This window comes from Lytechinus pictus, chromosome 7 (genome assembly GCF_037042905.1).
Source record: "Lytechinus pictus isolate F3 Inbred chromosome 7, Lp3.0, whole genome shotgun sequence".
Taxonomy (NCBI): Eukaryota; Metazoa; Echinodermata; class Echinoidea; order Temnopleuroida; family Toxopneustidae; genus Lytechinus; species Lytechinus pictus.
Window position 1 is genome coordinate 25,726,640 of NC_087251.1, and position 27,785 is coordinate 25,754,424.

Sequence of the window (27,785 nt, forward strand, 5' to 3'; positions counted from 1 at the left end):
TGATTTTTCTCTTTTATATGAATTCATCTGGTTTCAAGGCTTTCATTCTCCTCGCATTTACTACGGAGAAACTCTCTACAACTCATCGATTCCTTTGAAAATGCAATTAAAATCACAATAGGGAGCTGAAAGGCTTTTGTCAAAAGTTGGTGCAGCAGATCATCCGAAGATTTGCACCGGACAAACATTTGCAAATATGTCGATGTCCAGAGTCAAGAGATCCACCAACTTTCAACAAAAGCCTCTCAGCTGCTCTCCATTGTGATTTGACTTGCATTTTCAAAGGAATTGGTGCGTTGTAGAGTGTCTCCATTGTAAATGCGAAAAGTCCGGAATATCAGTTGTTTCATATCTATAAGAATAAAAATGCATACAGGCAAGTTGTGTCAATGATGCTTTATTCAGTATCATAAATGCTATACATTTTGCTTTGTTTTCAGATCACAAGCGGTGATACCCCATTACAGCCAAGGCTGAAAAGAAAGACAAGTTATTTGAAATTCCTACATTGTTACAAAAGGTTTAATAATCTAGCCTTCTATCTAGACATAGAATTTTGAGACCTGAAAATAACCTTCATGGGTTTGATAGATCAGACCTGTGGTAAATATATTAAAATTTTATAATCAATTTTAATTTTTAACACAGGTTCTTAACACCCAAAAGCTTACTATACATATTATAGTTGAACCCAGGAAAGAAACATCCATTGAATTTAAATCACTCGCTAAACAGACTAATATGGATACATTCAGATGGTATGCATAAACATTGTTCTTAAAAAAAATTAAAGTTGCCAATTTGATCAGTGGTATTTCACTATAAAAATGGTGAAAAGGATGAAGAAGCAAATAAAAACAAACTCCTCGGTGTACCAGTACTCTGCACAATGGCTCTGATAAACAAAATAACATCCCTTCTTTGCTATTATGTAAAACATGTAGAACAGGTGTCTCATACATTTGTACATCCTACATATGTTATGTAATAGGCATTGAGCATGCTCTTTTGTCTTCCATTGTTTTTAAACCTGTCTACCAAGGGACCTTGCCAAAACAAAGAGAGTCTTCTCTTGTATTTCTACAAGCAGATTTTCATTATAAATCATCACAGTCGACTTAGACAGAACGATGGGGACTGCAAGAAAGCTGCAATGAAAATACACATAGTATCCTCGTATTGGGATTTCTGCTGAGAGACAAGAGACTTCAGACAAGTTGCCTATAGTTGGTGATACACATACATCAAAAGTGGACTGAGGCTGACGTTGGAGGCGGCTTGACTGATGTGCAACACTCCCCTTTTCCAAAGAGGTAATTTTACATTGCACTTTACACCAATAGAGTTGTACAGTTCCTAATAGTAATACTAGCAGGTTACTGGTTCCATTCCTTGATACAAGTGGTTATAAAATAATTCAAGAAAACAGTTCTTATTCAAGGATGATGGATATGATTTTGTTAACCTGTATTGTTATTATGTATCTGAGAGTTAAGGGCAGAAATATATCTTTTATTTGGCAAAATTGAGGGCAAGCACTAAATATTGAATATGAAAATCAAACAATGAAATGCAACTACATGTATTAACTACATTTGACATATGTCGAATTGGTTTGTAAAACTTTGTCAGTATTGCCCTATGCTTTCAGAATCAGATTGTCAAGATCAACCTTTGTTTGAAAAGTATGATCTTGGAGAATAAGATCATGCCTTCATTGTTGATATGTAAAGTAGATTAGGTCAATATGCAAGAGACACCCGTTAAAAATATTTCACAATGAGAAGTTATGTCTTTTCCTGTAATAGAGCAGTTTATAAAAATATTCAAATTGTATGCATACTAATAAAACAAAGATTTTCTTGACCATCTAAGAGCTGGCCATGGGCTCACCCAAAACAAGTATTATACATGGTAGTTTATTACTTAGGGGTAAATAGAACACACACCTTTTGTGAAACTTATAATTCTCTTCACATGGCAAACCATTACATTGTTACTGCAATTATTACAGCTTTTTCAACAAAATTACAGCATTATGGCTTTTCTTCATCCACCACAGAGCTTAATTTCAGGTTACTAGACCAAGGTCAGAGGTCATTAGGGTCGATAAACTGGTATCAACTTAAAATGATAGCCAAAGTTACACATTGTGAATTTTGAAAGTAGAAGTCCTTTATTTATAAAACTCATTTAATGGTTTTCAAGTATAAGCAAATAGACAAATGTAATTTCAGGTCACAAGGTAAAAGGTCATTTCAGGTCAACATACGGTTTTCGGGTTACACTATACAGATTTTCATTTCCATAGGTTGGCATGTGTGCCTTGTACACTAAAACAGGAAATAATTTCAACATATAAAAAAAACATGAGCTCTTGAAAAACATCAAATGTACATAAATGATAATGGAAATGTTTTGAAGAAATTATAAACATTAGAACTTACAAAAAAAAAAACATTGGAAGGGGGATAAAAAAAATTGTCAACTCGGCGTAGGAAATGTCTCAGATGTATTTCAAATTGATTTTTACCTGAAAAGAATTTTGAAATTCCGTCAACAAATAAAGAAGAGGCATTTTCTGTGATTTATGAATTTCCCATAAATTAGCATTTTCAAAATTCTGGGTAGAAGTTTGGTGGACCTCACGAAGCTCTACCAGATGGAAGAAAAAAAATCAAAATCGGTCAACAAATGAAGGAGAAAAAGCATTTTATATGAATTTTTAGAATACGCATAAATTTATTTTGCATATATTAGCATAAAAAATTTTCTCGTCAAAATTTCAAAATTCTGTGTAGAAATTTGGTGAAGAGGTTTTGAATCCCACACCTAGTGCTATCGAAAAGCTAACAGAATTGAAATCGGACTTGAAATGACGAAGAAGAAGCATTTTGATATCGTGGACGGACGCCATGCCACAAGCTCATCTGGCCCTTTGGGCCGGATGAGCTAAAAACCAAGAACAGGACCAAGGCCATATAATCGTCCTCCAGCAACACTGGTGTGTACATTTTTTTCAACAAAAAAATTTGAAAAACTTGTTGGCAATGGCAATTGATCAAGGTGGATTGTCAAAAGGAATTTTACTTCATTTTACCTGAAGGGTACATGAAAGTAGAAATGTTTTGGAATCAAACATTTTCAAATGATTGAGAATTGAAATAAACTAAGCCTTATTGTTATATCAGCAAAGGAATGTCTCAAATGGAATTTACTTGATTTTACCAAAAAAGGTATAGCAAAGTAGAAGCGATTTTTTTTCACACAAATTTGAAAACTTCTTGGAAATGGATATGCATGAAGCTGAACTGTCAAATTATCAAGAGGAATGTCTTCTAAAATTGCCCTGGTGCCCAAATTTCAAAATGACTCGAACTGATAAAACTCAACTTAACATGTAAATTTCAGAAAGCAAGCACTCCTCTGGAAGAAATAACAAATGATGTGAAATGTATAAATTTCGCAGAAGGAAACAAAATGGGGGAATGGCAATATGGCACACAAATTAAATTGAACTGTTAATAACAAATGATGTGAAATGTATTTCGCAGAAGGAAACAAAATGGGGGAATGGCAATATGGCACACAAATTAAATTGAACTGTTAATAACAAATGATGTGAAATGTATTTCGCAGAAGGAAACAAAATGGGGGGCATGACATTATGGAACATGAATTAAATTGGAATGTTAATTTCTACATTGACTATAGCATACAGTACTTGCCAACCAATCATTGTACAGAGGAGCATTCTAAAGAAGGAAATGAGAAATAGGCATTTTTCCAAAATAGTTTTGCTATCTCTGGACTCTGAACTTGCAGAAAGTACAAACTTGTAGCAGCTCATAGCCCAATTTCATCACATCAAAACAAAGTGGCCTTCGTTGAGTGGCCTTTTTGCAGCTTCAGCATCCTTTATAAACAATACTGGCTTTAGCTTTATGACACTGATTCAAACAAACACTTACCCTATTTTAATACTTCTAGAAAGTAGATGGCACTATAAATTCCTATTATATTCATTAATATAAGTAGAAATATTAGAAATGAATTATACAAAGCTCTTGCGTTTAAACAAATCTTCATCTTGTGACTTAGAGAGGTTGGCAGGCATGGTATGTATATCCACAACATTCACAAAATGTTGGAACAGCTAAATGCTTGTGAACACAAAAAATAAAATTATCTATAACTTTTACATAAACATTTCTCATGATAGTCTTCCCATTCCCTGATGTATATAAAACTCAGATAAACGCATGGTGTGTACTTACATTATAATTTTCTTGATCTTATCTCTACACATTTGTTTAAAAAAAATCATACACTTGCTCAAAGCAGATATACAAATATTTTCTATATAGCTGTGCTTTACCTCTATTCCTCTTTAGATCCATTAGTAGGAGCTATTAATGAGTGACCATTTATTGCACCATTTCCTTTTTTCAAGCTACCTTCAACTGGAAGTATTTCTTCTGTACCATTGGCATGGCCATTGGATGCCTCTTGTCTCCTACTGTCTATGCCTCCATTCATCTTAATGTTCCCATTGGGTGTGGTCTTTGTGATGGCATCAGAGTTCTTGACTCGTCCTTTGTTTGAAGTTGGGATGTGCGAATTGGTCTCTGTCCGCGCACTGTCAGCCTTACTGTTTATAATGGAATCACCATGTCCATCACCATTTACCTTTGCATCTCCATTTACTGGTTCCGTCTCTGGGTTGGCTCCATTTTCCACCTTCTGGGTATCACCAAGTGCAATATCCTTGTCTCCAGGAACCCCATTCACACCTGCAAGTTCATCCTTCATCCCTGTCTGCACATCACTATTCTTACTTTCATCCTCCTCTCTGTCCTCCCATCGATCTACCACATCTCCATCATCTTCCTGTGCTGCTGGAAAGGAGCTTGCATCCTCAGGCAAAGCCTCGATTTTCTCTCTCCAGAAGGCGCAGTGTTCCAGAGCATTCTCAAGGGTGCGCTTCTCAATCAGGAGGAGCTCTATGGCAGTACGCTCTCGAGCACTGAGCTTCTCGTCCTTCAACTTCTCCTCGTCTTCCTGAAATGATCAATATACAGTATGCACAAAAATTGTGAATCATTTCCCTTATCCTAATTGAATTATTTTTCATCTTTTCTTTTCCATCACCCTTTCATTGTCTCTCTTTACAATTTGGAAAAGTCTGTGGAAACTTTCTTTAATACAAGACATTTACTAATATGAGCATAAATTGTAAAGTTTGTATTACCTAACTGTACTTTAATTGAGCGTAAGTAAGTTCATATCTGTGTTATTTTATGAGAATTTGAACTGCGTGTGTACAAGTGTGTGTGACTGGGCATCTATCAGAGTATATATCAACCAGTTATAGAGACTTACAGCTGAGGATTGACCTATTACACACCATTTGAAGGATATAAATTGGGAGATTTAACCTTTTACGCTGCAAGCCACAACACCCAGTGAACAACTTAACCCTAAAATGGCCGGGGGGGGGGGGGTTGAATCAACCCCCCCCTCAACATTTTCTGCGATCATTCCGCCGCGCGAAATTTTTTGACTGCGCCACTCGCAGAATTTATACTTTTAAGTCTCGCGCATCTTTTGAGACCAAATTTACGATGCCAGGGTACGCTGTTCCGAAGTTACGCAACATTTTGTAAGTGCATGTCAGACCAAAAATTGTTCCAAAACGTGATTTTGTGTACAAAGTCAATGCAAATTGAGTTTTCTCATCTTATTCATAAAGATATGATTATTTTTACTTTAAACAGCTGAAAGCAATTTATTTTAGCATAATTATGCTTCAAAAAGGTTGTGCAATAAATCTGGTGAAAAAAACAAAGAAAAACAAAAGGTTGAAAAACAAGGAAATACATAAGAAATTCATAAAACAATAAAATACATAAGAAATTTATTTCTAAACCAAAGTTTTTTTCAATTGCCATTGTTAAGACTGCTACAAAGAATATTTTTACCAAAAATTAGCATTCTAGGAGCTTTATTTAGTGAATTAAAGCATAAAGTATGATTTCTGCATAAATTAGCATAATTAATTCATATAAAATAAAATCTCATTATTTTGGAAAATTTTACCATACAGCCTTGTAGATTACATCGCACACTACCAGCATGCAAATTTTTGCGACGCTCGCGCGATCGGCGGCCGAGATCTCAGGGGGGGGGTTGAATCAACCCCCCCCCCCCCCCCCCCCCCCGGCCACAGAACAGCCAAAAAAGCCCGGCCTAGTTAGGGTTAAGAGGAATAAGTCTTATCACCTATATGGTTTGATTAAAATTTCAAAATTCCAATCATCAATTGGAAGTAATCATTTAGTATAATATAGCGACAAATAAATAAACTTGAAACTAGCTAAAATTTGAAGGTTATTTTTGCACGTCCTTTGCATGTCCATATCCTACCTGAATGGATGTCTTGTACTGACGCTGGAGTAGTGTAATCCTTGTGGCTAGGTAAACACATGTACGTAATTCATTCAGCTTACTGACAATCTTATTCCTATCTACAAGGTTGTATAGAGCATTAGTCCTGTTCTCTCCCAGTAGACGGTCTCTCAATTCCACTGTGTAAAAGATACAAGCAATGGAGTTACATGGACAATATTTCTGGCTTCTTTCATCAAAATTTAAGCAAACCTGAGCGGTTTAATGCCAAGGGTGATCTATCAGATCCATTGGAGCAACAAACACCCCAAACAATGTTCTTAATTGGTATACTTCACCAGAATTCTAGCTGGTTTGGATAAATTCAACAAGGCATGCAAAAAAGTAGTAACGTCGTCGAAGTCAGTTTAAAAATGTAAATTAATGGAAATATGAATTCTGCTTCTTTTATGTGAAACAGCAATATGCATGTCAATAGAAAAAAAGGTTCTCCAGTATGAGCATAAGTCCAGAAGACAAAATCAAATATATATTGGTTATTGATATGCATGCATATAATGTGTAAATAAGTGAGCTGATGTCATATAACCATTTTTTTTTATTCTGCATGTCATTACATGAACTCCAATATTTAATTTTTCTTAGATGTACATAGAGTATCTCTCACTTGTAACAAAAACAGTAAGGATAATTTATCACATCAAATTATTTTTAAAAAAAGGTGGGCTTGTTTCTTGAATATCACTCATTAAATATACATGTATAACTCAATGAAAATTGGAACAAAGAGATGAGTAGGGGAAGGCGGGGTAAGTTGTGACACTTTTTGCATTTTGCATGATAGAATTGATATGACTAATGATATTGTAGAAATAAGTACCTCGCCTTTAAATATGATTCTTGGGAAATCTTTTTCACCTATATACAACTTTCTACCCCCACACAGAAAGTCGTTGTGACCTTTGAAAAAAACAATGTCAAGTGGCACAACTTGCCACTGTGGGGTAAGTTGTGCCACCTTCTAGGGTAAGTTGAGCCACAAAAACTACATGTACAAAATGAATGAGGGAAGAACCAGCATGTCAATATTTCATTTAAAGTCTTTTCACTTGCTAATTCTCTATAAATACTAACATTCTCTAAAAGTAAAAAGAACTGTCATGTGAATTTGCTCTTTTCTGCCTGCATATCGATGGATTTTTAAGGTTTGATTGTTTTTTTATTTACATTACCATAAGAATTACCATGGCTCAACTTGCCCCATGTTGGCTGGCTCAACTTACCCCAGTCCGAACTTAACGCGATAATTTCACATCCACACATTTCTTATGCATTCATCATGTAAAAGACTATGACAAGAATGAAGGTCCATACCTGGACTAACAATATTGTTCTTATGTCTTTATTATATGTAAAGACGTGTGTGTGTAAAAAACACTTATCTATTTCACACCCGTTTTTACTTTTTTTGCTGAAATTTGTATTTTTCCCTCTAAAAAAGTACTTTTTGTTTCAAAGGTGAAAACAATGTGGTGGGGTTAAAGGTTGTGTAATGGGTCATCAATACATGACACCACCATAATATCTGACTCATTCATTTTTGGCCTGGGGCTGGTGGCTCAACTTGCCCCTATGCTCAACTTACCCCACCTTCCCCTAATGTTCTTTTTGGTTTCTTCAAAATAGGTATATAGGTATATGGGCAGGTAGTCTATATATAATATAAGAGCTTACAATCATTCATGCAGAATATCCTCAAGAACGTCAACAGCTCCAGAGATACTGGTACCTTTCCCGAAGAAATATGGTAGTTCTGGGAAGGTCTAAATAACAAGAAAAGAAAAAAATATATATCAACAAAACTGCTGACAACAAGACTTCTACTATAAATGTACATGTAGGAAAATGTTATTGAAAATCATCCAATTCCATTGTTTGGACTAAAGAATAAATAATGTTCCTTCAAAAGAGTTAATCAAATGTCAGTAAAGCATTCTGAATATGATGGCTTGGAAAAATACTTCCAAAAATCTTGTAATAAACAGATCAAATATCCCTATACACTACAATGCTGAAAACTGATAGAAAATAATATTGCAAACTCAATAGTATTTTTTAAAATATCATAATCATACATGTCACTAGTTGTTAATTAAATTCTTATCAAATTAATTAATGATACAATTATCAAGCTATCAAAATTACTTTCAAGGTAAGCTCCATGACTGAATATTTGATTCTTACCACATGAAATGAGCCCTTCCCCAAATTACATTCACAACTTCCATGGTAATTTTCATCACAAACACATTGGCATCCTTGCTCATCATCCAATCAAACTTATTTTCCTAAGAAGTTACAATTAATTGGACATTTTATGCAACATGGCCCTAGATAATAAGGTGGTGTGGAAATGACTTACACCGTAAGCTTCATTACAGCACAAAGCTGTGATTTCATGGCATACAGTCTATCGCTGGTGCTTAGTCCTAGCTGTATGGCCATGCCATCAAAGATGTTGTCCTGGTAAATGAATCCGCTGTAGAGCAGCAGGTCAGAGCTGGAACGACGGCCGTAGCAGATGAAGATCTGCTCCCCAACGTTAAAGTCCCTGAGAGCCATGTTGATACAGGAATCTGTTTCTTCAATAAAATCTGTCTTCATCTGAAAAAACGAATGTGATGTGGCCATCTTTATCTCACAGGAAGTTAAGTCACATCTTCATGTTATAGCTTTGACAGTTGTGGGAGTATACAGGTATATATGCTGCAGGATCTATATTGGTTACAACATGAAAATGGATAGGGTATAGAGATTACTTACCTCGCCATTAGCATGGTTACACATATCCCACAATGGAATAAGACTCAAAGACAGTCCCTTGCCATCCTTGGCTGGTATCTGATTCTGTCGGGTCATCACTGTGGAAACTGCCCATCTGCACAAATGGAATTGTAAGTGGCATGTCATAGATGCTTGGAGCTGTTTCCACAAGAAGATTACTAGATCACTGGCCAAATTAAAAACCTGTGAATTCTAATTAAATACCACCTTACTATAAAGAAATATTTGTGTTTTGATCCCATAATGTATTTTCCATGAAACTGGCCATAGAGATCACACACAAAGAAATGACTTTTTTGTGTCATTTTCTTATTCCTATACATTTTGTCATCAACAGTCAATAGATAAGACAATATAATTTCTTTATTATCACCTTCACCACCATCACCACCAACATCACCATCATTACCATCACCACAATCATCATCAGCATCATCACCAACATCACCACCATCATTATCATCATCATTGTCACCGTCACCTAGTTGCATCTCTTATGAAGAAGTCAGAAGCTATGCACCTTCATTGATTTTTGTTAAATAATGAATGCTCCTTAAAATTTTCAATGAAAGCATAAGTCTTATGAATTGAGTTACCCTCTTAATGTAGTTGGAACAAATTCAGGTACATGTTATAAACTGTAAAGATTAAAATCCATAAACCTAGAAATACACCAAGCACTAACCTATAGAAGTCATATGTGAAGTGCTCTCGAAGCTGCAATTTACTATTATCAGGTAACTGGAAAAGAAATGACAAGAATGGACACAAACGTCACTGTCAACACGATCATGGTTACCATTGTCATCATCATCATCATCAACACCATCTATTATCATCATTATCATCATTGTTAATCATCATCACCATCATCACTATCAACATTATATGTAATAAGAATCAAATTGGAAAATCTAAATCTTTATTTTGCCTCCGACGAAGATTCTGCTAGGATCGAAAGCTTAGGCCCCTTTTTGACTTTCTTCTTTCTTTATAAAAATGTAAGAAACATTTAAAATCAAGTTTAAAACCATCACAAAAGCTTTGGTAAGGCTTATGTGTGGACAATGAAATACACAACCATTATAATAAAGGAACAAAAAAAAAATTGTGCGCTTTAGAATAATCCCTTATTGTTGTTGTTGTTGTCGGTGTTGTCGTCGTCGTCATCATCATCATCATTATTATTAAAAGAATAATAAAAGAAAAATGATGAGGATAGAAGAGACTTACATTGAATATTTTAAACAAGTACCCATACTGCCTTGCAATGTTTTTATACTGCTTCAAGAATTCACCTGTATAGAAAGAGAGGCTCATAGTTAATCTAAAGTTACATCAAAATGCTTTCCATTGGTAAACATGCCAATTAACGAATAACACCATGTTCTGCATGATTTCTTCTTTAAATTGATATTTGGGAATTGGCTATGAAGTTCAACTTTAAAGACAAAAAAAAAATGCAGAATTCAAAGGCTAACAAAATGTAAAAGGGGAAGACATTATCTACCCATTGTATTCATTTTTCTTTTTGAAATATACTTATGGCTTTCTCACAATTCAAAGTGCTACACATATCACCAGTACTTCTAATCACATGGATTTGAGTGCACCATGCATACAAACATCAACGACTCCCAACCCTTTTTTTAAAGGAGATGCATAGAACTATTTTCTAGGCCACCATGGACTTGTAAATCCATTGTGTCAGGAACATATCTCAAAGGGTTTAGAAATATAAACCTGATGTTTTAAGCATTGAAGTATAATATGATTTACTTTTTTAAAAAAGCAAAACGGGAAGAATCTTTAGTCTTACCATACACCGTAGTCCCCTGAAATAGCTTTATGTCATCAGGTGTGAAATACAGAGGGAGGTTGTATGATGAAGGCAAAATATCTACAGGTCAAAGGTCAAGGCTAACAATACTACCTTACTCAAAGCAGCAATGAAAACAACAATGTCATCATATTATTTTTCAACAAGATATAACTGTATTTACTGGGCAAAGAATTTGCCATCACCTTTTTGCAATTTGTAGTCGGGGAGATCGGGGTTAGTTGGAACGCAGGGTAAGTTGAAACATTGTAATTTTCTTTAACGCCTGTAAAATACATTTATGCAATACTGCCCTCAATTTATTGCTATTGATAATACAACAGTACCCGATCTCCCCTACTCCTGCCTTAGAATATCATGTGCAATTTTTCTCTCTGGATAAAAAAGGGTCAAATATTCTATATTAAAGGTTGTGCATAAGGCATCATAATAGTCAATGATTGAAATATAAATGTTTTGTACAGTTCCATATATACATACTTGTGTCTCATATTATATTGATAGGTCATTACATATCTTTTCAATGATTTCGGAATCCTCACATTGTCATTGCTTTTCATGTTAATAATAGAGAGATTAGAAGTTTCTAATCATTCATTTTCCCCCAAATTTTTCAATATATGACCAGAATTCCCTAAATTTGAAATAAAAAAACTTCTGTTCCATAGAAGATCACACTCAAAGTAATAATAAAGCTTCACTACCGCTAGGTTGACAGTAGTAAGTAACTGCAAAGTTTACCAGGGATTTTAATCAATGCTTGAAAAAAAAATAGAAACACAAAGCAGGCTTCATTTCTAAAGGATACCCAGGTATGGCTTCCAGAAGGAGTTAGGCTTCAACTTCTCAGAGATAATGAAGACAGCAAGAGCTACATTGGGCATTCCTTTCAAAAGGCGATCTCCTCGAACCAGTTCCCCTGCAAACATAACAAAACACAAAAGGATGCCTGAAATTGATCTACTAATATACCAGTTAAGTTCCGCATCCCCTACAGGTCTTACAGAAAACATTTCAGTAAATAATAATAATAGGCATTTATATAGCGCCATCTATCTAGAAATATTCTATTCCGAGGTGCAATATTATTATTACCCCGGCTTTAGCTTGAGCTGCCTTTCAGCGCTCATGCATTCAAGGAATTAATCCTACCGGGTACCCATTTACCTCACCTGGGTCGAGTGCAGCACAATGTGGATAAATTTCCTGCTGAAGGAAATTACGCCATGGCTGGGATTCGAACCCACAACCCTCTGTTTCAAAGTCAGAAGACTTATCCACTGGGCCACAACGCTCTACACTGAACAGTCAGACCGCAGGTCCCTATGCTAATGAGCAAAAAGGCCAGATTCATCCAAATCATCTCGTGGCTGAATCCTCCTCCTTGCAAAATCTCGTGATTTGTGAGATTTTCTTTCTCTAATAATTTACCTGTTTTAACCTCTAGTTAAATGAAATATTATTGCACCATCAGATAGAGTAAATGTCATTCTTTCACAATGGTCATTTATTTTGTATACAATAGTTTGATAAATAAGTGAATTGCTAGCCTGAAAATGTGCCTCACTACTGAATTTTCTTCCTCTGTTTTCTTTTGCAAATTGTGCAAAACTTTTTATTTTGAGCCTCAACAATATATATATCACCATAAAGCTGAACTTCTGTACTTTCTCACAATGCCACTCTTGATATGCGGCACCTTTTAATCGGGTCAAGATCACGCTTTTCCCACCAAGGTACAAGACGAGATTTCTGAAATTTTGCACTTGCATGAAATCCAGAGTTCTGATTGGCTGGATAAGGTTCACAGAGCAACAGGCGCGGGTAGTTTGAGGAGATTACCACATGGGAAGTGTGACCTTCCCATGAAGCCAGGAAGTGGAACCGTTGGAATTTGCCAGTGTGTGGTCCCTTTGACCAATCAGAGTGCAGTATTCTTGTTTTCAAGCTGCTTTATGAAAAGTGTGATCTTGACCCGATTAAACCAATTCTTATTTTGAAACCTATACCATTTTAAAGCATACATATTCAGCTTTATCATGATATAAAAATCATTTGGGCTCAAACAAAAATAAAGTGTGAAAATAGCAGCTTTTGTCAGGTGAAAATAAATATTTTGTAGCATATTTTAGATCAAAATTTAAACCTATATTACAAAATCTTTGTATAAATTCAAACACATGACCTGAAAGAATGATTCTTCTTCTTTACAATGATACCAGAATCATGAAATTCGATGCACAATTAAAGCAGCAATGACAGAATGAAAAGAGGTGTTTTGGTCCGCATCAAGCTCATTAAATATGCAAAACTTCTCAAGTCATGAATATCACTTGGATGAAAGAAGCCACTTTTTTGGGACCTGCCTACTGACTGTGAAATGAACTTCCTATCACAGCTTAAGCTATGGTTGTTGCTTCCAGTATGCAGTGCAAAGAATAAATGAAAGAGACAGAATCCAGAATGGCACTAAGGGGAAATTAAGGCAACATTTCAGTTAATGTAGGTTTGATTTGTGATATGATACTGAAGGTTGATGTTACATATTTTATCTCGTCTTTAAAACTGCACCAAATTTTTTTTCTTTTGCTTTTGCAATTGTCTTTGCTTTGTTTTTTTAAACAATTGATATGTAACACTTTTCTTTGAATAAATAAAAACAGAAAAAAAAAAAGAATATTAAATGCTATCGTGTACTCACTTATTACACCTGGGTTGCATGTAGCCAATGTAGATCAATATGAAAATCTACCATTTCATTCTTCATTATTAGGCACAATACCAGTGGGAAGCAGGCTGCCAGGTATCCAGTAGAGTTACTCTTTGAGATCAACAGTGTTTTTTCTTTCTTTTTTCTTTTGGAAGACCAAATTATTGTTTCAGCTATTTACACAGAACCTTTCCTGGCAACTTATTGTTGGTTTTGGGGTATCTGGTCAAAATTGCAGGGACAGTGATTTTCTGCGATCACGGAAAATGGATGGAATTCACGATATCGGCCTTTTGAAACGGGAAGTGGCTTTTCAAACGAAAAATCACAGAAAACATATTTTTCCTCAAAATGCACAGAATAGCAAAAGAAATTACTCCCATATCCTCAACGAAATACAAATATCAACTGGCCAAAAAACACGATCTCACTTCGCTACAACCATGACAATCCACACATCGTGACTGCACTCAACTCCATCACCCAATCATATCAAAATTACATTCACGTCCGCATAAAGGCAGAGACCAGGCTGTGTGTTGCTGCCCTCTGCGATCGGTCATAACATCGTGATCGCAGTACTCCTCATATCCAAAATGGCGGATAGGCGAAAGTCGTTAAACGCTCAAAACGATGTTCAATAAGTCCCGAAATTATTGATAAAATCTCATTCAACCGCAAAATAATGCTAATAATGTGAAAGGTGAGGATATATTCATGTTAAATATGTTTCTTTAAAGAGTTTTTGTGCTCATATCTCTTCGATTACAATAGATTTTAAAGCGTTGTTAGTACAGTGGCAGATACAAATTTTGACCTGCGCGAGCATTTTGACATTGCTATTCGTTGCGCATTGATTTTCTATGTAAACGAAATTGTCAACTTTTCATGTACACATCAGGGGCCGCGGAAGTGGGGAGGGGGCTTCAGCCCCCCCCCCTCCATTTTTTTCAAAAACCAATTTTTAGAATCAGAAAATCACTGTCCCTACAATTGTTTGGTTTATGGATAGTTGGTCTAATCTTCAGATGGGCCAGCAACATTCGGGCTAAACCCACTTAATCCAATTCTCATTTGGTCTAATTACCACTTGGTCTAATAGCCAATTAGTCTAATAACCACTTGAATAGCCAATTGGTCTAATGACCACTTGGTCTAATAGCCATTGGGTCTAATGCCCAGTTGGGCTAATCATCTCTTGGTCTAATTTTCATTTGGTTTAATTGCATTTGGTCTAATACTAGTTCGTCTAATTGTCGGTTAGTCTAATACTAGTTGGTCTAATACCAGTTCATCTAATCCTCACTTGGTCTATCATTCATTTGGTCTATATTGCAGTTGGTCTAATGTGCAGTTGGACTAATTTCCATTTCGGCTAATTTCCACTTGGTCTAATTTCCATTTGGGATAATGGTTTGTTGGGCTATTCCCATTAGGCCATCATACATACAGTTTATCATGTTATTTGTATTTTTCTTTTTCATTTTTGAACCTGAACAGTGTAGAAATTTAATATTGCATTGCATGTTGTCTGCTCTAGGCCATATTAGGCCTATCCATTTTCTTAAAGAGAAATTCCAGTAGTTGCAGTAAACACTGATTTCATGAGAAAGTCTGTAAAACCAGGCTTAATTGCCAGTATATCATCGAGGATCTAGATCTGGTACAGTTACATAAACTGAACTTTGTGAAATCTTGAAAAAAAAAATAACAAGCGAAAAATAAAGTAAGTGGAAATGAGAATGATAGAGTTTGAATGAAGAAGCCCTACATTTAAAAAAAGTTGATGAAGAAAAAGTAGAAGAGGAAGTGGAGGAGGAGGAGAAAGAGGAAGAAGCATGCAGAAAAACAAGAAGACAAGTTCAAGCATCGTCCATATTAATGCGTGGTGTCTCCTCGGTGACTCAAAAAGATATTTTTTTAAAACGTTTACGTTACCCATAATCTATTATTAGTACATTGAATTGAGCAAGGAGAACCTTTGTACTTGTCTTCATAATCCGGTTATTCTGATGTAACTTATCACTGGCAGGGCTATAGCTTAAAGGGGGGTGCGACACCCCCACTACTCTTCATACCGTTGGAAAATCTGCACTCCCGTCAGCAAATTTGAAGTACCGTCGGCAAATCTGCACTCCCTTCGGAAAAATGAAGGGAAAAAGAGGAAAGAAAAAAGAAGAGAAGGAAAGAAAAAAAAGGACAAAAAAGGATATTGTCGGTTGGCAAATCTGCGCTCCCGTCGGCATATCTGAGGCTCGTCGGAAAATCTGCGCTCCCGTCAAAACGAAAAGATAGAAAAGGGTGAAAAGAAACATACATCAAATAAAATTTTATCTTGCTACCACATACAAAACTGCAATTTCTTTCAAGTATTTTGTTGGGGTCATCATTCATAATCTTAGGGATCGCACCTGTTGCCCCCTCCCCCCCATCCAAGCAGTAGAACAAAAAACAGAATGAGAAGATAAGATGAATGACTAACAAAATATTCCAAAACAAAATTACATGATCTAATGGCTTTGTAACTTTTGGAATCCCCCAAACTGCATAACTATTTGCTTATTTACCATCAAGTTCAAGTATCGTCCGTAATGGTGCATAACAATGATTATAAAAGAGGCATAAACATGTTTACCAGATACGTATCCACACAATCAATTACATTATAATTTCATTTTTGTTCCTTTCTTCATAATAATGTTATTCTGATGAAACCCCCACCATTCGACCTTTAAAGCTACAAGGTCCCCAACTTATTATTTACCCAATAATTAGAATCCGCAAGCATGTGGTGATGTAATGATTATGAGTATAATATAATTGTCAGCATCATAGGTATAATTGATATAGGCCTAATTATAAGAATTATATTTGATTAGAATAATTAATTTGATGAGTGACTATCTTGTCATAGGTAGTCCTTCACGGAGAGGTTTGCGCCCTCCACCAGCCCTACCCCGGCTCTACCCCTCCGGATCCTGGTGACATGTATTAACAGATGCATGGTGTATTTTATTTATTTCAGTTTTCTTTTACCAGGGTAGCCCCTTCAGTTACGTAAACTGATTTACAAGAGGGCCCTGGGAATGATAAAAGACATAAAAACATACAAAGATAAATCAATAAAAATGAATTTAGTAGTCAAATACATCATTACGATAAGAATATTTAAGATTACAATTTTTCAGAGTTTCAATAATAGAATACATAGTTTAATCAAATGTAACAATTAAAAAGAATAACAATTTAAAATCTACTGCATAATATAATCATAGTTGAATCAAAGAGTACCTCACCCCCCCCCCCCCCCATATCACCAGATTGAATCCGGGTGCTTTCAGTATAAGATCACCAAGTATGACTCAACAGACGACATGTTCGTTTAAAAAATTAAGTGAAAGGCTCATCTGCACTGAACAAGGAAGATTATTAAATGCTTGACTGCCAGAATATGAAAGAGATTTCTTCATGTAATCTGTGCTAGGTGTTGGTACGAGTAAAGGACAATTACTTGCATAGCGTGTGGCATAAAAACTGTTCGTTTGTTAATCAAAGGGTCAAAATATGGGGGTGCTAATCCGTTCAGGATCTTATATACTGTAACACATTGCTGGTATTTGATTCTCTGTTCCATTGACTGCCATTTCAATTTGTTCAACAAACAGATCTGGATGCATAGTGATCAGCATTTAAGAGAAGTTTTGCACATTTATTTTGAACCGTTTGAATTCTTCTTTACATTGCTTTTCGAGCGTTTTCCGTATATTGCACAACAATAAACCGACAAAATATGGTATTCAATTTTTTATCTTTAACTCAATCCACATTATTTCTAGTTCATCAATTTCCAGATCATATCTCCTGACATACACAAGACCTTCTTTAATGTACCAACCAACTCCACCTCTAAGGGTCTTTACATTTACTCTATCCTTTCTTTCAAATTTGAATCCATCTATATTGAACATATTTGTAGGGCAGTTATTACATAGCCATGTTTCTGAGAGAGAAAGAATATCATATGGATTATTTTGTAGAAATAGATCAATATCATCTCGCTTATTTCTTAAACTCCTAATATTCAAATGTGTGACCTTGATTCCTCTGTCTTTAGGAAAGTTACAAGGTACAGTGCCTGGTGTGACAATTTAATTAACATAAAAGTCAACATTTTCATGTGAAGAAGTGTCAGCTTCAGTTCCCTGAAAATCAAATGGCAGTTGCTGAAACATACAGTGTACAAATCCAGTCATCTGGGCATTTTCACCACAGATGGACACAGAGGCAAAAAAATCAAGTTGATATTCATGTCAAATGCTTTATGTTTTTTAATAAAACAAGACCTGAAGTTTCTGAGACAAATTTTTTTTCCGACTCTGGCAGCCATTTTTTATTTCAAAATGGCTGCCAAAGTATGGATACAAATTAGTGTTGAAAATAGTATTTTGATACATATTTTGTTTTGACAGATTTTTAAAGAACAGGTTTGATCATGATGTTTTTGCCTGTGATTTAGCTTGCTATTATAACACTTTTTAAAATCCCACAGAAAGAAACACCAGTAATTCATTCATCTGATAAAAAAACATTGATGAAGTATGTGATATGGTATGTAATGTCAGTTACCGAAAACATGAACTTTTTTTTCTCATTTCCTGGAAAAGAGGATATATTATATGAAACTTGGTAGATTTCCTCTTTAGGTAACACCCCTCCCTTCTACACCAAAATTAAAGATTACCAATTAACAATGAAGCCATAGGGTACCATTAAATCTATGTAATGTCAGTTACCAAGTGGAAAATGTAATGTCAGTTACCGAGATGTAATGTCAGTTACCATGATAAAACGTTGGTTACCAATATTGAAATGCAAATATGTGGTAAATTTTATGGTGAAGAAATGTTGTATACTTGTTATTTAAGTCTTTCACTTTAAAAGTCACACCAGAAGGAGCTTGCTATTGACTTTTAAAAGGTATAGTTCACAAGGAATACTATATGAAATTATGAAGGAAGTTGCATTCCCATCGTGCAAAAAAAATTACTATGAAATTGTTTTGTACATGCACTTACCAAGTACCTAATTGTTTGTATCAGACAATTTTTTGTTTGGTTTTCGGGGGGGGGGGGGGGGGGGTAGGGGGTACTTTCCCCAACCTATTGCCTAAATCTGCAACATTTTTTAAGCTTAACATTGTGACGAAAGGGATTTCCAGGGTCCCTTTTTTAGTTTCTAGGATTCTTTTGAGCATTGCCTCGCTAAAAGTAAATTCCTGGTTTTTATACCTGTTAGTAGTGTGGATGTGTGATACAATTTTGTTTTTGGTTTACAAGTATAGATGAAAAGTGAAATTTGACAGTTCTGATCAATGTTGCATGGATCTACTAAAACTGTTTTTTTTTCTTCAAATTTACAAATAGTTCAGTTTCAGTTTAGAAGCTGGAGTTTATTTTTTGTTGACAGCTTATAAAAGAAATTAGCAAAGAAAATGATTAAACAAATTATGAAGAGAATTGAAATCGGACAGATATGAACAAGCATTGCTTGCACTGACCAGAATAGAAATCAATAAAACTACATGGCTGCATGAGATTCATGGGAGGGGTACATGTAGCCTAGGGGAGGAGACCCTTATTAATTTTGCCTTTTTTGAGGGGAGGGGGAGGTTGGAGAAGGAAAAGGTTTAAAAAGTCAATATAAAACTGATGAATATATTATGGGTGTATAATCAGAAAAATCCATGTGTACAGTCAATGCAATATTAAATTACTATAGGAAAACATGTAGCTGCTATGACCCCACCCCCCCCCCCCCCCCCCGAGTAAGTAAAACATACATTTCTTATCTTTGGATAATTAAAAATGTGAAGTATTATGAGACTTTTATGATTTTAAAAAGCCTTACATATAAGTACCAAGAAAATTATGCCTTTGAAAATCATATAGCACCGGTAAATGTTAATGTGTATATTGTCAGTTACCGACAAGTAATGATAAAAATGTTCAAATCAAAGAAAGGAATTAAGAAAAAGAAAAAGTTTTTTCATTGAAATGTTCCTAAAAACTCGGGTATACTTCCACATCAAGCTCACTTTCATGTGAAGCCCTGCACAGAAGATACAATGCAATGATTCCACACATTTGACTTCCATGTGTTATCTCTATGGCAAATTAAGTGTAATGTCAGTTACCGTAATGTCAGTTACCAGCATGGTTGTGGAAAAATTATCATAGTCCCCAAAAGACAAAAACGAATTGTTTAATATTTTGACACATCTTAACCTAGTAACGGAGGTATATTTACATATTCAAATTATTACTCTATCTACTCAGGGACATGAGATATTTCAATTTTAATGAACACCCTGAAATTGCATGTCCTTTTGCGTAATGTCAGTTACCGACACATTTTTGCTTGCTGATGCGTAAAAAAATGTGGTTACATAGGAAAACTTAGTATCAGAATATACAGCAAGGTTCACTTTATTAACTCTATCAAAAGCAAACTCCCATCATTTGTTGTTTTAGAGATACACACAATGAAAGGTGTGAAAACATTGTGCCGTGTAATGTCAGTTACCGTGAAAATGCCCATCTGTAGAATTGATTGGTTCTTTGATATCGTTCATTCAGCCCATTTTGCAATGACGTCATCAACCGTGCAATTTTGGATCCATTCATCATGCAATTTTGGATTCATACGATTTTGTCCATTGCACGCGCGTACCGAGACTGCAGCTCAGGCACCAGCAGTGCGCATGTTGTAATGACGTAACAATCAACAGACCAAACTCGCACTGCATGAGCATGTTTGGCATCGAAATTCATAAATTTCATATGAAAAAAAGTCAATCTTTAGGGGTCATATAAACCAAATAATGAATGTTTTTCATTCGTGCAATGGACAGAATACTTCATTCGGTTAAAGATGAAATAATGATCCATTCAACGAGGTGTAGCAGAGTTGAATGGATCTTTTCATCTTTCACCTCATGAAGTATTTTGTCCATTGCACTCATAAACATTCATTATTTGTATATATTATTGGTGATATTTCCACAAGTAGTGTGGCTCCAATTATTCCAATTTACACATAAAACTGCATTCTGATTGGAGCGCACAGATTTACTGCAAAATACACAAGGGAATTTAACAGGCATTAGTGAGTTAACCAGACATGTTCATGAATCTGTAGAAATGAAAAGTGTCTAGCTAAACTTCTCTACGTCACCTTTGGAAGAGACAGAGACTTTCTTGTTATCATCCGTTAGTACCGTGATTCTTCCATCCAGAGTCCAAATTTTCTTGACCTTTACCTTTGATCTGAGTTCATTCACAATGGCTTGGCGAGTGGAGGTCAGGTCTTCGTGAATGTATATTCGAACCTCTCATCTTGGAACGTGCACGAAAGATGGCGTAGCGAGTGTTATTATAGCGAGAAAACTTGATGATCGGTCATGGTTTTGATTTATCCCAGGATCTCGGAGTTACACGGTGACTGCGATCGATATGGACTGGATGGAGTTTGATGTGAATTTTCGAATGAACTGTATCGATGATCAGCTGATCAGTATCCTCATGAGAACTTTCCGGAAACCCATGAAAACGTAAAAAGTTTCACCAAGAGTATTGTTCCTGCTCCTTACGAAGGCCCTGAAGATCAGTCACTTGCTTTTGAAGGTAATTCAGTTCACTGACCTTCGTAGGGAGCTTATCTCATCCTTTTGCTGTTTAAGTCAAGATGAATAGAAGAATAGATGTCTTGTGTAACTTGATCCTTTATTGCTTCAACGACGGCCTCTACCAATTCAGCACGATGTTCTTCATTAAGGGCCGTGTCCACTTGCATCCGTATCGTGTTCAAAGGGCGGGAATCCTTTTGTTGGTCAATGGTTGCCTGACCAGTGGCTACATCAGCATCTGAAGGGTCATCATTGAGTGAAGACGCTCCATCAGTTCTCGGCGTTGGTAAGGCACGCGATTCACCCTTTGAGACTGCGTCCTGTCCTTTGCTTTTCTGAGTTCTGGGCATAGTTGAATTCCTTGTCAGTATTACGTCCAAAAACGTGAAAATTATTCCAGTTGGTATGTCCAACGTATGATGTAACTAAATCCAGTAAATAAACCCAAGATATAGGCCCAGAGTAGATTAAATGTAAAATTTAAAAAATGCCGGAGCATGGCCAAAATTCTCGTCGTTTAAAGTGCCCTCTATCATATATTTATTTATCCATGACCATATTTGTTAATTTTAGATCAAATAAATCAGAATGAATGATTTCATATTAGACTAAATAGACATTAGACCAAGTGTGAATGAGACCAAACGATTATTAGACGAAATGAAAATTGGACCAATTGATGATTAGCCCAACTGGTCAATGGACCATTTAGCTATTAGACCAAGTGGTCTTTAGACCAATTGGATATTAGACCAAGTGGAAATTAGACAATAGAAATTAGACCAAGTGTAAATTGGACCAAAGGATAATTAGACCACATGACAAAATGAAAATTAGCCGAAGTGGAAAGTAGACCAGTAGTGTTAGACCAACCGGAAATTAGACTAAATGGTTTTAGCCCAACTGCTCATTAGACGAAGTGGGGATTAGATGAATTAGATATTAGACGAACTGGTTGTAGACAAAATCGGTTTAGACTATGTAAAGTTAGACGAACTGATAAGTAGACCAAGTGGTATTAGACCGATAATTCACCAAACTGCTCTGGTAGTAAATATAACAAGACCACTCGACTACAGCCTACCTATTGTGTGTGACTCTAACGCATTCTGATCAGTTATCATGACTTTCCTTGGAATGTTCAATAGTTGCTCATCACTCTTTAGGTGTAAAAAAGGAAATAATAATGCACTGAATGTTACATATCATTTGGTGGGATGTTGAAATTCTTATGATAGCTCAAAAAAAACTCTATTTACTTGTACAGAAGTGCTAACCTTCTTTGGCATAAATGAAAGAAAATCAAATTTGATTATAAAACTGTTGGCAAAGATAAGAAAAAAATATCAAATAAGCAGATTAAAATTACAACCATCATACTAGAAATTGAAGTCGTCATAAGGATGAATTATGTGATCTGTCTCTGATTCTCACAATCATGATCATGCAGGCGTGGATTCAAGGGGGGTTGAGCCGGCCCCGGCCTCCCTATTTTTGGGCAACCCCCCCCCCCAAAAAAAGGTCTCCTTTTTAACTTGAGAGAAACGCTGAAAAACAGAAAGAAAAGTAAGGAGGAGATATCACTCCCAAGTGTTCAATTTACTGCCTTGCGTAACGGCCAGCCCGAAAAGTTTTATCATATATAATAATAAATGTGATATGAAAATATAGCAAAATAGCAATATTTTACTTTTATACCTTGTAATAGTCATATAGGATCATGTGGGAAATGGTAAAAAGAAAAAATATATAGGACACCTTGCCTCATTGGGAATTTCTAATTGATAGATTGGTTATAACTCTGAAGCAGATATTCCTAGTAACATAATGGCTAAAATATTTTAATGTGCACTACACATGATTAACAGATGACTATGCAAACTTGATGCATTGGTGCTAACAAGGCCTGATCAATATTTGAATCATATTCAATTTGATCATACCAAGTCCTACAGCTTTTAACATATTGACAAAATCATCTGATTACCAGAATGACAAAGCCATGTATACCCTTACCTTGATATCCTTTGTAGCTTGGAGACCATACCCCTGATCAAACTTGGCAATTTTTACAGAATCTGATGAAACTCCATTCTCATTGAGCCACTTGAAGAATGCTTCAAAGTGCTCTTCTCTCTTTGACTGATGATTTGGCTCACCTGCCACATGAAAGAACATGAAGCATAAAATGCATTTGAAAATTTCTTAACATTTTCATCACAAGTTTAGCAATCCTTAATTTAAAGAAGATAAAGTAAAGAAATATACTGGTCTATGAGATAGTATAGTGGAGATTATGATAAGATTACCTTTCTGCAAGTTTGGAATAAGTCAGTTGTTATTTTGATAGACAGGGAAGGTAAAGTAATCAAATATTCCAGGCTGCAAGAAAGCATTGTGAAAATGAGCTCAGATCAGACGCCCGTATGAAGGGACTCTTCACAAGCAACCCGGGTGTGGCGAGGTCGGCAACCAAAACTTGATAAGCCTCCCTCAACAGTCATAATATTATTTGTAATGTAATGATTTGTTTGACACACATATCATTTGAACATTCAAAATAAGAAAGAGCAAAGATGATTATCATGTTTCCAAATATCATTTTATTCAATTGTTTTACTTATTATTTGAGTCTGTTATCAGCTGTGGGTCAAAAGAAAAAAGCTCACTCACCTGACATTTTACATTCACCAATATTTCTGAGGGGCAAAGGCCCTATAAAAAGTAATGATTTCAACTAATCTACACTATATATTTTTTTTAATCTGTAATATTTGTATACTAGTTTAACTCATCTTTACATGAAAAATATTTTAAATAACTCTCAAATCTAATTTATATTCTTAAATGATCAGGACAAACTCTGGATCAATCTGGATCTATAGACAAGGCTGAATATCTGAGCTAACACTAACCAACTCTTGTCTTCTTCCACTCTTGGATTTCTGATACATACTTAAACTTTCTCTTAAACACAATACAAAAAAATATACAGAAGGGATAAACATATTTTTCCTGCAATTACCACAATCTATTTTTGGCTGGAACTCACCATTCTGTCTTTTGCGTATCTTTTCAATCACGTTGTGGATCTGTAGGAATTCTTCCCATTGTTCACCAGTAGTTGGTGGGATTGGAGTGGCAGCCACTGAAAGAAAAATAGGGAAAATATTTTTTCAAATAAGTGTAAGAAAACTGAGAAATGGTGTATCCCCAGATATTGCAAATGAAGGGACATATAACATAGTCAACCTGATTACAGCAAAATAATCGCATACATCACTTTCGCTTATGTTTAAAATAATGAACTCCATAATTTCTATTACTGTATTAGATTAACTGATGATTCAACAACCAAAACCCATGATTGGTGCATTACTTACGGTCGATAACTTGTCCACACAGTTTAATCAGTTCTTTCCTATCCGCTTTAGACACTTCATCCGGACCAGGATTAGTTTTTCGCTTACTTTTTCGTCCCATCTTGCTTCTGTACCCTGAAGAAAACCTAAAGACATGAGGAAACAGACTCAACAGAGTAGGCCTATATGTTTTTTGGTTTTTTTTCAATTCACAATTTCACATAAGCAGCCTCAAATATTTGGAATGCCATCCATCTGGCTTCCAGTAGTTTTTCCTTCAAATTTTCCCTTAAACTTACCCACTTTCCCTTACTAATCTAATTATTGTATATTTCTCTATTTTCTTGAAAAGAGCGATTTGTTCCAAGGTTATTCTCATGTATTGTACATGCACTTAGTACTTTTTGTTGTATATGGATATCTTCATATCAACCAAAAAATTACTTTTTTTCTTTCCAGGGCTCTTTTTGGAGAAACTTAAAAATTTTCCAGGGCTACTTTTTCATTTTCCAGGGCTCTTTTTCCACTTTCCAGGGCTACAATTTCTGGAGCTATTTCGCGGCTTTTTTGCGTTTGTGTGTGTGTGTATGTGTGTGTGTGTATATATATACACATATACACGGTAGCTAGCATATACCAGGGAAGTATAACACTTCCCTGGTTTGACCTTCGCATTGTTTCTTCGAAGTTATTGTTTATGATTTTAGTGTTGTGATGATAGATTGATTTTGATGCTTGAACGATATCTGAGTTGATTCATGGACCTAATACAGACCTATTCAGATTAAATCATGGAGGTAGAACCTCCATGAATTAATCCAAGTTTGAATGTTTGATACTTGGTTGACGTGAGCTTTGCGTGTTTACTATTTAGTGTTATAGCCCATTTGCTAAATTAATCTAGAAAGATCTGTATTCGTGTCTAAAGACAATGTAAAAGAAAAAGAAAGTTCTGAATTTGTACAATTCTGAGGTAATTTATTTTATCATACAATATAGGTACCTGCAAATGTTATGAAGTTGAACAAATATCCTTCGTACATATTTGACTGAAAGTTATTTAAATGACACTTTTTAAAAAAGACTTAAAATTATTCATACAAAATAATGATATAAGTCATAAAGGTCATTGAATTGTTAAGCGTTCGTATCAGTAACACAGATTCATGACAAAAAGGCCTACCAGAACCAAAACTGGCAATTTCCATCATCCATCATGAATGCCTAGCCTTGCACGGCCTCTAATTGAAATGAACTTATCCACGTCTTTGCAAATTTTACCTGACCTAATTTCTCCACACAGTGAGAGAGGCCATGTGGCAGCCAAACCAAAACAGAATGAAAAGGGCTGCAATCTCGTACCCCCCCCCCCCCCACCACCACAAGAATATCAGATTTCCAAACATGTGCTTCTCAAGATTGTGCAATACATGACGGAGACAAAGAAAGTTATGTAAACAAATTGCCGAGGGTTGATGTCCCTGGGCCCTGTTGCAAAAAAGTTTATGTATTGATTTATGTCATGATTTATGTCACGATTTATGTCATACAGCATAAATCATGACATAAACACAAATATTGACATAAATCCGTTGCATAAAGCTTTATGTCATAAATCACGACATAACATCATGACATAAATCCATTTGAATGACATAAATTTATGTCGTGATTAAAATCAAGACATAACCTGCGGCTTTCTGCAATAAGTGACTTAAGGGTAATTTTAGGATTATTTTTTATAATTATGCCCTTTGTAATTTTGATGATATATTGAGTTTTACTTGGAGTTTCGAAATAATTTTTGTGTCATTGGATAGCCTAAGATGTATTCTTTCAATATTAAAAAATATAATTATCGTAAATATTTCCCTTATTTTTATAAGCAAAGCTAGGCCTAAGCATAAAAGTTATTGTGTTTATTTTTTTAGGATAGGACATTTTCCTTAGAATAATATTATAATTTAATATATCAACGTCTCATGTTTTTCAAGCACCACCCCTCCCTCCCGAAATAATGATAATAACTTTGACTTTCAGTCTAGAATCGCCCCTTTTGTGCTTAATTCAGATGTGATTAAACAAGAAATTTGGTACACACATTGGATGACTTCAAGTCCGGTGTTGGCGTTGGTGTTGGAATTGCGATTGCTTCCCCTAGCTCAAAAACCTATTTTGTGTGTTAGAAATCATGTTGCCATGGTAACGGCATATTACATGACAAAAAATTGGTAAAATACTTTCAGTTTTAATTTCTTCATAAATTTTCAACCAATTCTCTTGGAATTTGGTTCACACATTGAGTGAGAGGTAAAGGTGTGAGAGACACATATTTTGTGTGTGTTGGAAGTTATGTTGCCATGGTTACAACATATTATAAGCCCCAAATTGGGTAAAAATATATTGGTTCCAACTACTTGATTAGTTTTCAACCAATTCTAATGAAATTTGGCTCACACATTGGTCTCGAGGTAAAGACAAATACATGACATTTTTTTACATGTGTCGGAAATCGTGTTACCATGGTAACATTATATAATATGTCAATACCACTGTCACCCATCATTTATATTTTTTCATCTTTGAGCACCTGGCCATTTTCTGTCTATCTCTCTCTCATCAAATGTAATCCCCCCCCCAAAAAAAAAATGCTTTATCCTCTTTTCCCCTTTCATTATCATCCTCCCTCCGAGATTGGCCCACTATCATTCTCGGAACTTATCTCTTCAATTCTCAATACATCTATCTCTGTTAATGACTCCTTCACATTTATAGTACTTTTTCTTTCCCTTTCCCATTCTACTTCACCTCGCCCCCCCTCTCATTATTCCCTATATATATATATATATCTTTGCATCTCTGGATCTTTCTCACTTTTATATGAATTTCCTTTTAATTTCTCGCCCTTCCTACTTCAAATCTTCATCTCAATCAATT

General features: G+C 35.4%; 2 protein-coding genes across 4 annotated transcripts; both read right to left on the reverse strand.

The window, feature by feature from the left end:
• Positions 1 to 381: 381 nt before the first annotated feature.
• Positions 382 to 15,852, reverse strand: LOC129264669 (actin-histidine N-methyltransferase-like). Of its 3 annotated transcripts, none has more exons than XM_064102345.1 (10): positions 15,790 to 15,852; positions 11,901 to 12,011; positions 11,072 to 11,152; positions 10,486 to 10,550; positions 9,938 to 9,993; positions 9,232 to 9,346; positions 8,831 to 9,072; positions 8,143 to 8,231; positions 6,427 to 6,587; positions 382 to 5,061 (listed from the first exon to the last, which is right to left on the reverse strand). In XM_064102345.1, the coding sequence occupies exons 1-10, from the start codon at positions 15,797 to 15,799 to the stop codon at positions 4,381 to 4,383; spliced, it is 1,611 nt and encodes a 536-aa protein (XP_063958415.1). In that variant the 5' UTR covers positions 15,800 to 15,852; the 3' UTR covers positions 382 to 4,380. The 3 variants fall into 3 exon arrangements, with proteins under 3 accessions (XP_063958415.1, XP_063958416.1, XP_063958414.1); XM_064102346.1 differs by lacking the exon at positions 15,790 to 15,852 and adding an exon at positions 13,794 to 13,880; XM_064102344.1 differs by lacking the exon at positions 15,790 to 15,852 and having other exon boundaries at positions 11,901 to 12,805.
• Positions 15,790 to 26,682, reverse strand: LOC129265883 (actin-histidine N-methyltransferase-like). The gene is made up of 5 exons (XM_064102347.1): positions 24,870 to 26,682; positions 24,539 to 24,634; positions 23,503 to 23,645; positions 22,571 to 22,646; positions 15,790 to 16,069 (listed from the first exon to the last, which is right to left on the reverse strand). Exons 1-5 carry the CDS (start codon positions 24,967 to 24,969, stop codon positions 15,903 to 15,905), a joined length of 582 nt encoding a protein of 193 aa, XP_063958417.1. The 5' UTR covers positions 24,970 to 26,682; the 3' UTR covers positions 15,790 to 15,902.
• Positions 26,683 to 27,785: the final 1,103 nt, after the last annotated feature.

Excerpts from the sequence above, each read along its gene's own strand:
- LOC129264669 (XM_064102344.1), bottom strand. The coding sequence starts at position 12,144 with ATGGCGCTATATAAATGCCTATTATTATTATTTACTGAAATGTTTTCT. Across the intron at positions 11,153-11,900 it reads CTTCTGGAAGCCATACCTGG|ATATTTTGCCTTCATCATAC; the intron begins GTATCCTTTAGA and ends TTTGACCTGTAG. Across the intron at positions 9,994-10,485 it reads ACTTGTTTAAAATATTCAAT|TTACCTGATAATAGTAAATT; the intron begins GTAAGTCTCTTC and ends TTTCTTTTCCAG.
- LOC129265883 (XM_064102347.1), bottom strand. The coding sequence starts at position 24,969 with ATGGGACGAAAAAGTAAGCGAAAAACTAATCCTGGTCCGGATGAAGTG. Across the intron at positions 22,647-23,502 it reads AAGCTACAAAGGATATCAAG|AGTGATGAGCAACTATTGAA; the intron begins GTAAGGGTATAC and ends TTACACCTAAAG. Across the intron at positions 16,070-22,570 it reads GTTAGAGTCACACACAATAG|ATTTTCCGACGAGCCTCAGA; the intron begins GTAGGCTGTAGT and ends ACGGGAGCGCAG.